This window comes from Leopardus geoffroyi, chromosome D4 (assembly GCF_018350155.1).
Source record: "Leopardus geoffroyi isolate Oge1 chromosome D4, O.geoffroyi_Oge1_pat1.0, whole genome shotgun sequence".
In the NCBI taxonomy this organism is placed as follows: domain Eukaryota; kingdom Metazoa; phylum Chordata; class Mammalia; order Carnivora; family Felidae; genus Leopardus; species Leopardus geoffroyi.
In genome coordinates, this window is record NC_059342.1 from 60,996,309 (window position 1) to 61,014,846 (window position 18,538).

At 48.8% G+C, this 18,538-nt stretch overlaps 1 protein-coding gene across 1 annotated transcript in view; it reads right to left on the reverse strand.

Annotated features, from left to right (window-relative positions):
• The window catches only part of GABBR2 (gamma-aminobutyric acid type B receptor subunit 2), a 352,176-nt gene that overhangs the window by 157,868 nt on the left and 175,770 nt on the right, over positions 1 to 18,538 (reverse strand). The window contains exons 4-5 of the mRNA XM_045470233.1: positions 16,894 to 16,995; positions 4,073 to 4,138 (exon numbers count right to left, since the gene is read on the reverse strand). Coding sequence (XP_045326189.1) covers positions 4,073 to 4,138; positions 16,894 to 16,995 — 168 coding nt within the window. The remainder of the gene's footprint in view (positions 1 to 4,072; positions 4,139 to 16,893; positions 16,996 to 18,538) is intronic.

Here is an 18,538-nt window from a genome sequence, read left to right on the forward strand (position 1 = left end):
GAAAAAAAAAAATTAAACTGCTATGGCTTGGAATGAGGGGCACCTGGGCTGTTAAACATATGTGCAGAACAAAAGTAAATAGGCTTTGAGTGAGGGTCTAAGAGGGTTTCCTGCAAGGTAGGTGGACTGGTTTAAATACACCATCCACCATCGAAAGCAACTGAGGGGAAGGCTCCAGTCCTCCATTCTGACATTTCTGTCTTCAGAAGGGCTGCAGTTGTTATGCTCGTGAGCTGGGAGTAGCTGCTGGTGTGCTAGTCTGTCTCCTTTGTCAAAGGGACAGTTTTTGTAGGGTGGGGTCCGCTCTTCCCTGGGTTCCCCAGTGCTCAGCACAGTGGCTGGTGTGCACAGGGCACCCGATAAGTGGTTGTGGAGTCACTAACTGAACACCTTTCTGGTTTACACAGTCACCTCAGTTTTCACTTTCTCTGCCTTCGGTGGGAATGTGATTTCAGGACCTGTGGGCCACCAAAGAGCCCTGGCACGTGGCAACAGGCAGTCCTGAGCTCACCTTCTTCAGTCTCATGGAGCGCTTTGGTTCTTACTGGCTGCAGACAGGTAACCATGATGTGAATTATTTAAAAAAATCCAATTTCCCCTTTTTATAATGTTTCCTTTTGCCTCCTCCCCTCCCCATGCAAGAAGGACATTTCCCTTTTCATATTACAGTTCACAAAAATGATAGTAATAAACCCTCATATTGGGAAGGCAGTTAACAGTTGGGATGATGGTCTCCCTTCCAAGGCCTTATTTAGGCCTCTTGACAATCCTGTGAGACAGATGGGGCAGGGACTGCTGCTTCCATTTTAGAGGGGAGGCAGCAGCTGGGGACCAGAGGTGTAAAGTGACCTGCCTGAGGTCACACAGCTGGTGGGGCTAAAACCAGAACCCAGGCGTGAGTGTTAGAGAATTTAGAATAGACCCCCGAGGGGGGAGGGAGAAGACAAAAGTGACAAGACCTGCTCAAGCTGTGCTAAGCCCAAATGAACACTTTGCCACAGGGCTATAAATAGCTTTGCCGGAGTCTGCTCTTCCCCTGGTGGCAGTTCCAGGCTCAAGAACACAGCAACATGCTGCAAAGTTTGCAAAGCGGCATTTGGATGGCAGAGATACGGTCGTATCCATCTGATCTGCACTCTGACCCCGACACAGGCAGGAAGCCTTTTTTCGGGTGAGAAGTGGGGTAGGGAGTCTCTGCTCTGAGGAGCCCCTCCCTCTGTCACCCACCCATAAGAAGACACTGAGCAGACTCTCTTCGGGATCTTCCAGACCTGCCAGAAGAATTGCTTCCTAACCAGGTAAGGCTCCAAGCCCTGGAGGGCAGGTTCTATCTGAGGGTCTGACACTTGGAATAAACAGCCAACAAAAAAGCTCTACGGAATTCCTCAACAAAGCCACCTGCAGACCCTAAGATAAAGCCCATCTCAAAATACCCACCGTCCAATAAGAGGAAAGAGGAAAGTGGGACAAGAAGGTGGATGGTGTCCCATGCCATGTGGAAGGCAGGCAGCCTGGGGCTTTGGGTCAAGAGGCAGACAGCCACTCGGTCTGTTCTGGAGCAGAAACAATGGCTGGAAATGCCACTCAGGAAAGAATCCCAGTGCATGGCACGGAGAGAAATCACAGCCACACTTCCACTTGGGTTTGGCTCAAAGCAGAACATGAGGTCTGTCTGCAGTTTTTGGAGAAGGGAGATGGCCAGCGACCACTGTGGTGTCTTCATGGATCATTTTTTATTAATTTATTTCTCCCGGAGTTATTACCCACCATGTGCCAGCTGTCTGCAAGGCCCTGGGGATACGGAGAAGGGTGGCGGGGATAAAATCCAGTTTCCTCCCCCAAAAGAGATTACATTCTCCAAAACAGAGCATTATTTTCCTTTTCAAAACGGGCCATTTCTGGACTTCAGATGGTAATGCGCAGGGTTTTATGAGTAAAGGTTTATGAGTAAAACTTGACAAGCAAGGTTTTGAAGTAAAAGGCATTAAATTAATTTGCTCCATTTTTTCAGTTTTTCTCACTGTTCTTCCTTAGATTTTCATATGGAAAGACCCCTTGTTACCTTTACCTGGAGCACAGAATGCTTAATACAATCTTGTAGAGAACATCTGATAGTAAACTCACCAGCCCAACAATGGTCTATTCCATTCTCAGATGCCTGAGACTTTACATAGACAAACAAAAGAAGATTGCGGACATTTACTGAGGGCTCATCAGGCCCTGTGCCAAGTGTTTTTGCTCATCTAATCTTCACAACGATCCTATGAGACAGGTGCTTTATTATCCCCACTTTACAGATGAGAAAACTGAGGCTCCCAGAGTGTCAACAAGTCCAAATTCAGCACCCAAGCAGAAGACCGACTCCTGAGCTCTAAACTCTGCCCAGGGTCTCCAGAAATGTCAGCCTCGTGGCCTTTCCCTCCTCCCTGGTAAATCGGGAGATGATCAGGCAGGTTCTCATTTTGTTCTTGAGCCTTCAGGGTAAAATAGCTCTGTGTGACCGTGGCTTCAGGTCCCTGCTCTCTCCTCACTCCTGGTGTGTTTTCGGTTCCTGCCTCTCTCCTGAAAGGTGCACCAGGAGCTGAGTAGGATACCCCAGGCAGTGTCTCTCTAGCAGACAGCTGAGGGGCCACCTTCCCTGAGTGTGGACATAGCGCCTGAGGTCCCCTTGGCTCCTGGCAGTTATGCTTACACTGGCGACTCACAGCAGCCTTGAGGTCAACCAAGACCCCAAAGTCTCTTTTGTTCTAAATGCACAGTACTCCTCAGCTATGCCTCTACACCACCATGGACATAGGCAGCTTGATTTGTGCTAATGTCACCTTCTAGTAGGACTATTAGATCTAATCTTCTTAGATTTAATCAAACATTCCATCCAGCCTGTTAGGGTTCTTTGCACCTTGGATCTGTCATCCAACATATTTCACAACTTCCAAAATTCCTACAAAGTCTGCTTTTTATAATCTCATTCAAGTTACTGACAAAAGATCAAAGAGAACAGAGGCCTAAGGCCCATCACAAGAGACTATACCTGGAATAGGCTCAGTCTACAAGGAAGAGCTTATTGGGGAGATAACGACTCAGGACCGGGTTCCCATTCTGTTGCTTCTTCTCTGACCTGGGGCAGGGGACAGGAGCCAGGGTATCAAAACCCAAAGACTTAGTTTCTGTGCTAGAATTCGTGCAAGTACTTGGGTTTAAAACATCATACGGAAAAAAAGATGATTAGATTGGGAATCAGGTGGGGTGCCTGGGTGGCTCAGTTGGTTGAGCGTCCGACTTCATGATCTCATAGTCCATGAGTTCAAGCCCTGCATCGGGCTCTGTGCTGACAGCTCAGAGCCTGGAACCTGCTTCGGATTCTGTCTCTGTCTCTGTCTCTGTCTCTCTGCCCCTCCCCTGCTTGTGCACTCTCTCTCAAATATAAATAAACATTAAAAAAAAAAGACTTTCAGATTGGGGGTCAGGTGAAGGGGATGAAGCCTTGGCTCTGCTACAAACTGGGCCTCTATTCCCTCATCTGTAAAGTGGGATAATGATAGTTGTTTCACATGGTTATTGAGAAGATTAAATGAGATAAGGCATTAAAAAAAACTACTTTGTGTAGCCTATCACACACCAGACAATTGTAAAGAATTCAGGGGTAGGTACTGAACAGTTGAGAGATTATTCTAAACTTAGGCTCTGAGCCCTGTTCCAGGGCTGGGAGGGGGTCCGAGGCACCTCAGCCTCGAGGTCTGGCCTCTCGGCCGGAGAGGCTGTGCCGTAGAGCAGGCCTCCATCAAGTGTGGGTGAGTAGATGGGCAGAGAATTAGCCGACAGGGCTTAGACCAGGAATTAGCCAGTAGGTTTGGTCAACCGAGGTCCCTAGTTCCTCCCAGGACTGTACTGTTCTGAGCCCCGGAGGCTTAGCTCCCCGCAAAGAGGAAAGTGCAATGAAAATAACACTTCTGTTTCCAACAACCACTTCCAGTCCTATATCTCGCTCAGACCAGGCAGTCAGAACGAGTCTGAGAAAAAGCTTCGTGAAACCCCCCCAAAGACACAGTGCCGTGACCAAAGTTTTACTTACACAACAGAACACTTTTGCTGCCATATTCTGGTCAAACTGGCCGAGGATGATCCTCACGTCATTGCCCTGCGGACAGAAGGACATGTAAGTGAAGCAGAGTGGATGACAGGCACACCAGGGGGCTTGAGGCCATGGGCATGGAACGTTCTTGCACCCCTGGCTCTGCGGCCAAGAACTCTGCCCTCTCGTCCCACCCCAGCCTGGATTCTCTGGTCCTCTCTGGGGCCAGCTTCCCCTTGGCTCCTGGTGCCGCCCTCCCTGGCCTCAGGGACATGCCCTGAGACAAGTCTGCACAGGCTGGTGGCTCTGAGGGGTCTTGGCAGCGTCCCTGATCTCCTTCCCCAAGAGCAGGCAAACCCTAAAGGGCACTGAGACAGCGTCTATTCTCCTTCCTCATACACGGAATATGACATCCAGGAAAACTGAAGCCAGAGGAGAGAAAGGAGCTTCAAGGTCCCCAGGGGAGTTGATGGCAGAAATAGGGCTGCAGCACCCCCCCACCCTCACTCCAGTATTTTAGACTTTTCTATACCTTCCTGGAACCCACGAAGCTTCCCAATTAAGAAGTGCCAGAGTCTCTTTGAGTTCTGAGCTTTGTTCAAATCTCAGCTCCACCAACAAGCCTCAGGGTATCTCAGGCCACTCCTTTTTCCATCTTAGTCTTAATTTCCTCACCTGTAAAATGGGGATAATGCCAGGGCCTAATTCCAGGGTTGCTGGGAGAACTAAATGAGATGATCCTCAAACTGCCTCACACAGTTCCTGGCACATAGTGAGTGCCCAGTAAGTGCTAGCTAGTGTTAGGATTTTATAACCTCTTCCCAACCCATCTTTACCTCCAAGAAAAACTTATATTTGAAAACTCTGTAAATGGGATTGCACTTATTATCTCTGTGTGTATTGAACAGCAGCTCCTGCGACTCATTTATTCATTCAACAAACAGTTACTGGGCGTTTGCCTGAGGCTCCGTCCTGGGTTAGGGTTGCCATGTGGGACAGGGATCCAGGCAGGGCCCTGTTCTGTAGAGAACAGGTTAAAGGTGGATGTGGCAGGCAGCATCCAGCCCAGCCGGGCCCTGGCCCTCCGGCCTGCACCCCACCCCAGTCACTCCCTGCCCTCCACCCTGAGGCTCAGCCTTGCAGGTGGTGCTGCCTTCCCGCCTTGCATCCAATCCTCTCCAGCAGGCCTCAAGGCCCTTTGATGCATAAAGAAGAGAAACATGCCTTTAAAGATCAGTTTTTAGCATCTTTCAAAATTGGAAAGTGCTGACTGGGAGGCCATTTTACTCATCATGTACTTTAGCAAAATAAAAAAGGCTTGGATTCTAAAATCATCCTTCGTTTGCAAGCAAGAATGGAAAGAAGAGGGGGAAAAAAAAAAAAACCCTGCTCTGAAAGGACTTTAAAAGATCGTTAACAGAGCAGTTGAAGGAAGGCAAGCCTTTGTCATCACCATGTCTGCAAGGCTATAAAAAGTCCTAAGCTGCTTCCGTTCTATGGACATGCTCCCAGGCACACTGCAGGGTTTTTCTGCTTGTTTGTTGAAATCTTTTAGCCTTTTTTGCTGCTAATAGTATTCAGCCAGCCAGCCAGCAAACACTTATTGAGCATCTACTTTGTGCCAAGCTCTGTGTTGCTAAACATGGTATAGAAGAAATAGTTTATTGGATTTTAGAGGTAGAGAGACCTGAGTTCAAATCCCAGCTCCACCACTGACCAGCTGCGTGACCCTGAGTCTAAATCCCCTAGAGCCTCAATTCTCTCATTTTCAAAAGAGGGCTAATCCTACCTACGTTGCCGGGTGGCCGGAGGATGCATGCTAATGAAACCCACTCATTAGCTTCCGTGATGCTTCCTCCTGGCTCATTCCTACCTCCTGGTCCTTCCTTCTCAGACTCTGAATCAGCTCATCATCTTTCTGCCAGTCCCTGACTGCTGGTGTTCCACACAGTTGTGCCCTTAGCTCTGTGCCCTCAGTACTCTCCTTGGGCAGCCTCATTCACGGCCCCAGCTGCAACTGTCCGCTGTGTGCTGTGGAGGCCCGACCACTCTCCCCAGCCCTGACCTTTCTCCAGCTGCCCGCTGGAGCCCTCCACTCGGATTCTCCCAACTACCTCAAGTTCAGCACATGCCAAGCTGAACGCATCATCTTTCCCAAGGAGCCCTTTCCCCGTCCGGTGTTGTCCATTTTTGAGAACCGTGTCACCACCCTCCCACCCACCAGGTTCACTCGCCTCTATCTAACCAGGACCCGCTGGCTACCTGCTCACCAGTGCCACGTCAGTCCCGTCCCTGCTGCCCCACCCCGCTGGGTTGGCCACTGTCATTCCCAACTCATTGAACTACAACTGCCTCCTGGTTGAGTCCCCACCCTTAGTCCTGCCCCATCTACCCCGGTCTCCATAGAGCAAACAAAGGAATCATTCCAAAATTCAAATGTGGTCACATAAAACCTTTCCATGGCTCCCTGAGCTTTACAGGTCAGCTTTGAGCTCCGTAATAGAACATTCGAGATGATTTACCAGCCGATTACTGCTCACATCTTGTCTCAAATCACACTGTTCTCCCCACTCTTCCAGGGTATCAGAACGAGCTGCCTGCGGTTGTCTACAACAGCTCTGCCATTCATGCGTTCATTCATTCGTCCATTTCCCCACCCCAGCCCCTTTCTTTCTGCAAGCTCATCCGTCTCAAATGCCCTTCCCCCTCCCCCCACTCCATTGCCTGGAGAGCTGCTGCTCACCCTTCATGCTTTAGCTCAGGCACCTCTACTCCAAGAAGCCATCTTTGTCCCGTTAGGCTTGGTGGTCATTTGCTCCTCTGTGGGCCCAGAGCACTCTGTGCTGCCCTCTGTCATGGCACAAGTCCACTTGCTTGTCTGTCTTCCCCACTGGACTGAGGGTAACTTGATTCATCTCTGGGTCCCCAGCTGAGGGGGATGGGGCACGCCATATATATCAATAAAAATAGGTGTTGGATGCATGATTAAGTGGGTGAATGCTATCTGAGCTACCAAGCACAAAGGCTGGCCTGCATTCCTTATTCAGTGACTGCTATGGTCACCACCGAACTAATATCCTGCTAGCCTAGGGCCTCAGCATGATCGGGTTCACCACATCTTCATGGTTGACCACCTGACCACCTACCTGCCGATAGATAAATAACCAGCTCTACCACTTATGGACCATTTAGTGTCTCTGTTGCCATGACAACCAAGTTGCATGGACCAGTTGGTTCTGTGCTCCTGGACTGTTAGTACTGGATGGAACCAAGGGATCACTGATCTAGTGAGCCCCTTCCTAGAGAGACAAAAGGCTTCCCCCAAGACTGCACGGCACCCTGCACCCACTGCTCTCACCTTGGTTGCCCTCCGATGGTCAGAGAAAGATCCTAGCCAGAACCAGGTGGTGTCTACTGCAGGGAGCTATTCACACCCACTCTGATCCTAGCCGGTAAGAGGTGGCAAGATCCTGTAGTGCCTGGGAGAGACGAGCCAGCACCCAGTGCAGCTGAAGCCTGGAATCCCGGGGGTGGGCAGTGGACAAAGGGAGATGCAAGTGGCCAGGGGTCCTTAGCAGGAGCCTTGAAAACAGTCGAAAGAGGTTGAAGGGCTTCTCAAAATGGGATATGTGTACTCCCGGAGCATGAGGACTTTTCTTGAGAATATGAAAAGCACGGGTATACTGGTTTTCCTTTCCAGAGTAGCAATTTATTGGAAGATGCAGGGCTGAGGGGAAACGTTTCAGCGTTCAGGAGTCTGAAAAATTTTTAACACATGCCTGCTCTCACAAAAGTTCTAGAATCACGCTGTTCGGTGTTACATAACTTGTATCTCTTCCTGAGAATCCGGAAAGTAGAAAGACAAATTTTGCCTTGGCAGTGGTCCCTGCATCTGGCCACGCCTCCCACCTCCCTGCCAGGGGTGGAAGCACCCTCTCCTTTGTGGTGGGAAGGACTTTGGGGCAGAATGAGGAGTACCAGGGGGTACAGGAGGAGAGCTGTGAATGCCCCTGACCATCAGAGGGACAGAACAGAGTTGTGACGGTGCAGAGAACCCAGAATGTGACAGAGGGCAGGGTCCCAAAATCCTGTGCCTTCCCACACACTCTTGATTCTGCAGGGGACCACCAGGGGTGAAAGGCGACATGAGGTGGGACAAAGGACAACTTGTGCTCAAATGGTTAGATCTAAGGTTGGAGACCATATGGAAGCCTATGTTCACACAAGAGGCCTCGCCTACGGGGAAGGGGCAAAGATGGAAGGAAACAGCGACAGGGTGGGAGGTCCGGGGAGGGGTACTCAGCCCAAACACTGGATGGATTTCCTTTCCTCCTTCCTGGGTCCTTCTCATCTGTTGTCTAGAGTCTGTCTCTGGGACCCTTAAAGCAAGCTAAAATCACACACACACACACACACACACACACACCCCACATAAGAAGGAAAACCCAATTCAAAGACCTTGTGTATGACAATAAATTCTATATATATATAAAAAGAAGGCAAATAAAGGGGGAGTTTTAATAAAAGATTTTTTAAATGAGAAGAAAAAAAGAAACTAATATAACCTTGTATGTCAACTGTACTTCAATAAAAAAGGAAATTTATGTACAGAGAATAACAAAACAAAGAGCTTGTGTATAACCTCCAGTTTGCAGGGGATTCTAGCAAAATAAAAATCAAGGACAATTCCTGAGTGCTTTTCTAACCATGGTACTAAGCAGTCATCAGCCCCACCCAAGGAGAGAGCCGTTGTTATTATGTCCACTCCGGAAAGTTTCATGAGTGAGTTGAAACTTTTCTGAGGGTGGCAGACACTGCTGGCCCTCCTGGATACTCCCTCCCCCCTTCCCCCCAGCCCCTCCCCTCCTTCCCCCCAGCCCCTCCACCACCCCCTCCCCCATGCAGCCAACCAGGACTGTTGCATCCATCCCAGTGCAAGGTGGGTGGCTTACAGCTTACAGCTCACTCTCACTGGCTTCTCTGGAGAACTGCCCCCAGCTACAGAGAACTTCCTGGCCCTAAAGGCCACACTGGGTGCCACATTCTGCAGCACCCAGTGACCTGACTGAGGTCTCGGAAAAGTGGGACCAGCTGTGTGGTCCAGACACCCCAGGGGGGGGGGGCCAGGCTAACCTGGCCTCCAGCCAAGACAGCATTCTGGCCCAGCTCCCCTCTTGCCTTACCCTGCCTCCCTCCCTTCTCCTGAGCGTGCTCTCATAAAGCTCTTTCACCAGAACCTCGGGCTCTGTTTCTAGGGAGTTCAACCTAAGGCACCAGGTCACACAGGTAGGCAGTGGTGGTGCCGGCCTCCACCCCGGCTGGGCCCAGCCCCAGAGCCTGAGCACTTGACCACTGCCCCTATATATTGCCTCCCAGGCTGAGCAGACATTCAGTCTGCAGCAACAACTCACAGAGGAAAGTCCCCCAGACTTCCGTGTGGAGGCACTGGAACAGCAGATGTGATCCTGAGGCGTTAAAATAGCTGGTGTACATTTAAAACAGCAGGAAAGCAGAAGGCCACCCCATCCTGCCTTCCCCGTGGCAGGGGTGTGGGGTCCCGCTGGAAAGGCAAGGTCGACCCGGACACTGGGTTATCTGGCATCTGGCATCTCCTGCCGCCTGTGCACCTGTCTTGGCCCACATGTGATCACTTCCTGGTTTCTCAGGTGCCCAGCCCCACAGACCCACTGGGCTGCCGAAAAATCAGATGAAACTGTGTACAAAAGTTGTGGAAAGGGAGGAGGTATGACAAGCCCCAGAGCGGTCAAACTTTTAGAGGCTGGCCATGGTGGGGCTGGGAGGTGGCTTGACTGGGGCCAGTGGGCACTGGGGAAGGGGCCAGGGACTCAGGCCACTCCCGCCCCCTGACTCTGGCTGTGAGACCTGGGATGAGTCCAGCAGGGTGAGCCTAGATGCTTCCCAAAGTCCCTCCTGGCCCTGACACACTGATTCCATACCTAGAATGAGTACTTTTATTTAGCTCAAGTTAAGTTTTTCTTAGACTCTTTTTTTCCCTCACTAGAGAAATGTCCCTAAAGGCAGAGAAGCAAGAGATATATATTCTTGTTGTTACAACAATCTTTTTATTCTGATTAGCCCTCCTGTTTATTTTTCATTTTTATCTATCTATCTACCTAGGTGATTATGGTTGACACACAATGTTATATTAGTTTCAGGTGTACAACACAGTGATTCAACAAGGCTGTACCTTAGGGAGACATATACTCTTAAAGAAGAGAGCAAAGAGGGAATAGCCCATAGCAGCCCACTGGGAAAGCATGCCATTTCTGTAAAGTTTATTATTTTGAAAATTCACATACATTTAGCATTCCAATAACATACCTATGTTGATCTCAAGATAAAAATAATGCGTTTCTCCCCATGTTTCTGAGCAAAACTGGCCTGCTGGAATGTACCATGTTTATTCTGTAGCTCTGCATCCCCTCGGGGTGCCTGTATGAACTCTACTTTCCGGGAGTCAAGCAGCATTCTGGCCTATAGGGTGTGGGGAGGGGGGACTTGCCACTAGGCCTCTCTCATGGAGCATGGGGGGCAGCAGTCCACCCGAAAGTCTGTTTTTGTGGTCCTCCTATGATAGGCAGACAAATGGTCCCCCCAAAGTGTCCATTTCCTAATCTCCAGAACCTACAAGTATGGTCTGTGACATGCAAGGGGGGGTTAATGTTGCAGATGGCATTAAGGTTGCTAATCGGCTGGTTTATAAATTAGGGAGATTTTCCTGGAATCAGAACCCTGAATGATAGGCTAGAGGCTACTCCGGGGAAGGTAGAGAAAGCAAACAAAATGAACAGAGCAGGACAGTGGAAGCCTGGCGCTCTCCCCCTCACAGCCCAACGCTTCAGAGCCAGCACCATGGAAATACCCAGGGGCAGACTCTGGGCCCCGCCCAGTCCAGCCTGGCAACAGTTAACTTTAAAGCCTCATGTTCGGAACAGGCCTGGAAGGAGCTTAAAGGCCTCGGGACTCCATCACACAGAGATGGTTTTTCTTGACTTTATTTAGGCGAACTTTGGTACATATCTGCTAAATCAGCCTGATTAATTTCATTATTTGGTTCCTCTGTGTTCTTGCTTATTTTTGCCTGGGTGATCTGTCCAAGACTGAGAGAATGTTATGGCTCCCAATGCTATTGTGTTTCTGTCAATTCTCCTTTGTATTTTAACAGGCTTTTCTTTATATATTTCAGTGAGATGTAATTTAGAGCAATAATGGTCCATGATTGTGTTATTCTCATGGTGAATTGTACCCCTATCTATAGAGAATGACTCTCCTTAATCCTGTTTAATGCCTGTACCTTGAATTCCCTTTGGGTCTCAAATGAACACTGGGGTTCTTGCTTCGGTTGGGTTTGCCTGACCTACCTTTGGCTGGTCTTTTACCTTTGACCTTTCTGTGTCACTTTCTCTGTTGTCAACAGCTATAGTTAGTCCTTCAAAAATACAGTTCTCTGTCTTTGCCTTTTGATAGGGAGTTTGACCTCTTTGAATTTACGGTCAGAAGGACTGTATTTGGTCTACAATTATATGTTATGCTTTCTGGTTTTCACATTTTCTTTCTGTTTTTCAATATGTGGACTAGATTTTCCCTGCTTCCCTTTTCTGTGCTTCATAAGTTTTGGGTTCTGTTTGCATTATAGTATATTTACCATCAAGTTATTCAAAGCCTTCTTTAGCTTGTATGTTTCTCATTAGGAAACTCATGAACAAAATGGTCTCTATTGAGTCCCTCTGCTACTTAAGACCAGGAGTTTACCACCCATATTTTTTACTTGCCCACTTCTTTGGTTACATTAATGGAATATGGATTTTAACATCTCAATTATTATTACCAGATGTATTTTTGCACTCTATGTATATGTACGTTTGCTTTCAAAATGAACTTTTGCATCTGTATACCATTTAAAGTTTTTTTAATGTTTATTTATTTTTGAGAGAGAGGGAGAGACAGAGAGTGAGCAGGGGAGGGGCAGAGAGAGAAGGAGACACAGAATCCAAAGCAGGCTCCAGGCTCTAAGCTGTCAGCACAGAGCCCAATGCAGGACTCGAACTCACAAACCGCGAGATCGTGACCTGAGCCGAAGTCGGACACTCAGCCGACTGAGCCACCCAGGCGTCCCAAGCATCTGTATACCATTTTAGAACAATTATTTAGACTTAGCTCTCTGTCTATGGGTTCTGGTGGCCTCTGATCAGCAGTTTCTGCCATGACCTCAGCTATGAAGTTTGCCATTGTTCTTGGCTGGCTGACGTAGGACTTCAAGGATTAACTTCGAGAAAGGCACCTGGCTGGTATGCCACATGAGCTACACACATGGGAGAATCTCTCCCAGCTGCTCCATTGTCTCTGGGATTGAATGCTGCAGAGGAGTTGAGGCGGCCTGGTTTTTGCACCTTTGTGGGAAATTCGTTTTCTTCTGGCCTAGATACTTGTAGATTTCCCCCTTTATATTTGTACTTCAAAGCTTTTGCTAAAATGTGTGTTGGTATGACTCTCTTTTCACCAATTCTGCTAGAATGTGGAAAGGCCAGCTAGGCGCACATACAGTGTGCACATTGTACATTTCCTTATTAAATTGTCGATACGGTACTTCAAAAATGGTTGACTATTAGCAATTTTGTCAATCCAATCTAGTAGGACCCTCTTGAGCCCCCTTAAATTTGTCTTCTGTTTAAAAAACAAACTTCTTATTTGAGAATAGTTTTAGAAAAATAACAAAGATAGAAGGTTCTCATATGTTCCTCACCCAGGTTCCCCTATTATTAATATTTTATGTTCGTGGGGCACATTGCTATAATTAATAAACCAATATTGATTATTATTAGCTAAAGCCCATACTTTAATCAGATTTCCTTAGTTGTTTTTTTTTTTTTTTTTTTTTTTCTCTAATGTCCTTGCTCTATCCCTGGATTGCATCCAGGGTAACACATTATATTTAGTTGTCATGTCTCCATAGGCTCCTTTTGGCTCAGACATTCCTTATTTCTGAAGACCTAGACAGTTTTGAGGAGTGTTTTGGGAAATGGCTTCCACTAGAATTTGCCTGATGTTTTTCTCACGGTTAGACTTAGGGCATGGGTTTGGGGAAGGAAGACCCACCGAGGTAAATTGCCCTTCTCATTCCCTCATATCAAGGGCGTATCCTATCACCGTGACTTACTGCTATTGATGTTGACCTCGGTCACCCAGCTGAGGTCGTGTTTATTAGATTTCTCCATCATCAAGCCACTCTTCTCCCTGCTTTCCACAGTGGACTCTTTGGAAAGAAATCACTTAAGAAGCGGGTCATTCTGCTCTACCTCCATGAACCTGAAATATCTACATAAATTATTTGGAATTCTTCTGTCTAGGGTATTTGCCTGATCTTTCCCATTTATTTATTCAATCATTCACAGCAGTATGGACACATGGATATTTATTTTATACTTTGGGTTTTAATCCAATACTATTTTATTTTATTGCTGAAATTGTCCCAGCATTGGCCACTGGGAGCCCTTGCACTCAGCCGCACTCCCTTACTCTCTGTCACTAGAAGATGCTCCAAGATCATCGTGCATATTTCTTGCCCCAGTCCTAGAATCAGCCATTTTCCCAAGGAGTCCTGGTTCCTTTTCCTACAGAACGGTATTAGAAACCAAGTCCGAGTGCTAGGTGCACTACTCACTGCTAGTGTGGTGCCTGTTTTGTTTTGATTTTTGTTGTTTCATCTGTCCTGGTTTTCCCTCAGGATCTCCCTTTCCAGTGTCCATAACTATTCTCTCTTCCCTCATTAGATTGATTGCTCTCACCATTTCCTCTGAATTCTGGGAAATATCTCAAGTTTGTCCTTCATACTATTGATCTTTATTTTTTTTTGGCATGAACTCTGCTCTCTAATACCTCCAATGCAGATTTTAATTCTGCTATTTGGTATTTAGTTTTCTCCCTTGTCCTCTGGACATCCTTCTCTATCTTATCCCACAGTAAACCAGAGATTTGCTTTTTCTCTGAGCTTTCCAGAAGTTACTTTACTCTACTCCTGAGTATTCCTTTACTCAGTACTCTATTCCTTTACTCTATTCTATCCTTGTGTTCTCTGTTGGCTCTATCTGTCCAGACTTGGTGTTTTATTTACACACACTCAAATTAATTTGATTCTGGGTGATGGGGAACAAAACAGTGAGCACAACAGACAGAAACTGTTGCCTCCTAGAACTTATGTTCCAGCGAGAGGAGACAGATGATAAAACGACTAGGCAAAATGAATGGTAGGTCAGATGTTGTGATGGATTGAATTGTGGCCCCCAAAGATATGTTGAATCCCCAATACCTTGGAACATGACCTTCTCTGCAGATGTAATTAGTTAAGATGAGGTCATGCTGGAGTAGGGTAGACGTGTAATCCAACATGACTAACGTCCTAATAAGAAGACGATGTGAAAGGAAAGGGGAACATGCCATATGAAGCAGGGACTGCAGTTAACGCAGCTGCAGGAGGGGGGACACCAAGGCTTGCTGGCAATACCAGAAGCGAAGAGAAAGGCACGGGATGGCCCCACGACCTTCTGGACCGCATGGCCTTGCCGACACCTTGACCTTGAACTTCCAGCCTCTGGAATGTGGGAGAATACATTTCTGTTGCTTTAAGCCACCTAGTTTGTGGTACTTTGTTACAGCAGCCCTTGGAAACGAATACAGGTGTCTGTCAGTGAAATGGAGAAAATCAGCAGAAAGTAGACAAGGATTTAACTTCTAAATGAAGCATGCAGGGAAGGCCTCTGGAAAAAGCGAACAACTGGGCAAAGACGAGAAGAAGGCTGGAGAAGGAGTCATGCAGGTCTGTGGGGGAAGAGCGCTTCCCCCAGAAGGACTCCTTTGCCAACAGACAGACTGGGCTCTGTACCCCTCCCTCCCCCAGCTTATGTGATGTTGTCATCCTTTCTGGCAGCAGCTGTGCGGGGCGGTGGAGAGACCTGGGCCGCCTAGTCGTCCAGACCCAGGCTTCAATCCAACCCACCGCTTTCCAGCTGGGCGACTCAGGGCGATCCTTAACCTCTTTGAGCCTCATGTTCCTCATCTGACATACCGGGATGCAAAAACTCTCTGTCCAAGGGCTCTGGGGAGGGACGAATGAGCCAGCGGAGGTCAAGGGCTCTGCATTGGCACCTGGCTCTCCGCCAGGGCCCCGGACAGGTGGGCTGCTATTTCCGTCATCGGTAATGTCACTCCTACTTCTGGCGGAGCTGGTTGGTCGACGAGCAGAGCACCCAGTTCCTTCCCTAATTTCTCTGCAGACTTTCAACTAGTGCCTCTGCTCTACACACAAAGGCTCTTTAAACTTTAAAGCCCAAAGAACTCTGCTGGGCCTCTGAGGCACAGGAAGCTATTTCAAGTGCCCACCCTGGGGAGACGCTGCCCTGTGTGGCAGAACATCATCACAGCATCGGGCCCACCTGGCTGTTCCCTGCCGAGCAGGCACTGTACCACTCTGGGTCCTCCAGACCCCACAACCCGACTGGACCCTCAGACCACACAGCCTGTGGGCGAACAGCATGGGCGGATCCCGCCCCAGCCACCCGGCTGCCAGCAGGCCCTCCCAAGCTACTGTTTCCTCATCTGAAGCAGCTCGAAGGGCTGCAATGTCACACACGGGCATGGTGTCTGCTTCCCTCGTTCCCTGTCTCTGGGCCTCAGCCTTCCCATCTGTAAACTGAGGGCTTTGGAAGACAAGAGCTCGAAACTGCCACCTGCTCTGACTGGTGTAACCTGGGACCTGCCCAAGATGGAAGGGGACATGTTACCAGCTGGCATCTACGGTCTCCAAGCCAGCAGCCCTAAATGTGGGCATGAGGGAGTGGAAGAGAGGGAAAGAGGAAGGTGACAGCTCTAACTCTGTGTGCACCTGCTTATAAACCCCCAGCACCCTTGCTGCCCCCCCCGATAAAAGACCAAACTCCTCAGCTCGGCTTTCAAGTCTTGCGGAACCTGGCTCCCAACTCCTTCCAGCCCCAATACTCCAGCCTCTGTGGAATCCCTGCTGATCCCTGCTGCGTGGTGAGCATGGTCGCCCTGCCCTCTGGTCTTCACTCCTCCTTCCCTGCTGGGCTCCTGCAGGTCCCCATCCCATTCATCCGCTTGCGAGGTGCAGACGCTGTCCCTTCTCTGGAGCCTTGTCTGAACCCTCTCCCCAAGCGGGATGAGTCACTTCCTCCCTCTGTTCCCAGGCCCCTCTGTTCCTGTTCCCCAGAGAGGTAACTGGCTTCCTCCCCAGCTGTGAGCAACCTGAGGCCTGACGGTGTCTGTGAGACCCGGAGGGGGTCTGGCACAAACCAGGTATTTGAGAGAGCTTGCGGGATGAGGAGACAAATGGCAGACAGAGACCCCTGACAGCTGGGCAAACTTCTAGTCGGCCCTCTCCGTTCCTGGAGTGAGTGTCACGAGAGGGGTCAGAAACCTAGGCATTCAGTCCGAACAAACTGTACTTCCTTGCTGTGGCTTCGGGCAAGACACTCCCTCTCTCTCAGCCTCTCTGCAATGAAGAAGGTAATAACTCACGCCCTGCTTACCTCTTAGGCTCAATCGAGAGACACAAAATCACCCAGTAAGCTCTCCAGGACTATGTACCTAGCAATCAGACCTTTGACCACTGCTGGACAAGCATGGGGACAGCCAAGGGGAGCCAGCTCCTGGGGCCTCTCCCCATGTGTGAAATGCCAGGATGAAATGAAACAGCCAGAACTCAAGACACTTTCATAGTCAGGGATGTGGGGAAGCCTGGAGCAAGGCATCGGTCTGTCCCCCCGGCCGTGGCCAGCTGCACTCACCTTAAGCTTTTTGACACTGGTGCAGGGATCGTTGGAGAAGCTCTCGGTGTCCGAAATCTCAATGTCCTCACCATACAGAACCCCAGTTAGGTCATTCCTCACCTGTTAGCAAAGAGAAAGCAGAGGGTGGGTGTGCTGGCAGCCATAGGAAGAGTCTGTTTGGAGGCGTCGTCCTGGGGAAGCAGCTTAACTGGGCTGGTTTTCTCCACCAACAATGCAAAAGGAGTTATTTTTTCCCCTTCATTATAAACTAGAGGGCCCTGTGAGACCTTGGGGCTCCAGCTTGCAAGGGACACACCGGCACAAGGATGCTAGCCTGGGAAGGGGCTAGCTAAGGTGGTGCAGAGATTTCCTGGGAGAGAGTCAAGACGAGCGTCCGAATCTCTGGGCTTTCCTGCTGGTGTTTCTCTGTCTCATCACACTGTCACCAAATCAGACTATTCACATATATCTATTTATATTCTGCATTATTTACTTGCAATATCATTTCACTTCTAGGGTGAAGAAACAGCAAGACACTCAGTGCAGAATAAAGAGCAAGGGGGTATGGAACCAGCCTGTGTTGTTACATATAACTACCTATCTGTTGACACAGGATGGCCAACATGGATATGCTTAGAAAGCAGAGATCTGCAGACTCCAGGATTCACTGGGTCCAGCCAGTGTGTGACGCAGTATGTATGGAAGGATATTAGGGAGTGGTGGGGACAGTGGCAAACTGGAGACCGGATGTCCCATCTAAGATGGCAGTTGCTCCCATCATGCTGTGCCCCAGAATGCCAAACCGAGTCACTAGACTTTCTGATTTCAGAGGGAGAATTCAGAAATCTAGACTTTTTAAAATATAAGATCCTTCCATATTTTAAAACGTTGATACAATTTTGAAATATTAAAAAACAAAAACAAAGTGAGGACTGAACCACAGAAATCTGAAGTTTGTATCTGGCCCGTGGCCACGGCTGAGCACCCTCTGACATAAAGAGTGGAAACAGGACTGTGTGTTTCAGTAAAAACTACCAAGTGCGGGTTGGGGGATCCAGGTTCTAGGTCTGTCACTGATTTGCTTGTGACCGCCGCATCTCTGTGTGACCCTCCTGTCTCAGGGCTTCAGTTTCCTCTTCCTTAAGAGAAGATCATCCTTACAAGCACTTCCCATTCACACCCATTAGGATGGCTATTAGCAAAACACAGGAGACAGCGAGCATTGGCGAAAATGTAGAGACACGGAGTGCCTAAAATGGTACAGCCACTGTGGAAAACGGTATGGCAGTCCCTCAAAAAGCAAACACAGATCACTACACCATCCAGCATTCGACTTCTGGGTACATTCTCAAAAGAACTGAAAACAGAGTCTTAAAGATACATTTGTACATCAGCATTCTTCACAAAAGCCAAGCGATGAAAGCAACCCAAGTGTCCATCAATGGATGAAGGGATAAACAAAGGGATAAAGATGTGGTGTATACATGCAGTGGAACATCACCCAGCCTTAGAAAGGAATGAAGAGCTGGGGGGCTCCTGGGGGGCTCAGCTGGTTAAGGGTCCGACTTCGGCTCAGGTCATGACCTCGCGGTTTATGAGTTTGAGTCCCAGGTCGGGCTCTGTGCTGGCAGCTCAGAGCCTGGAGCCTGCTTGGGATTCTGTG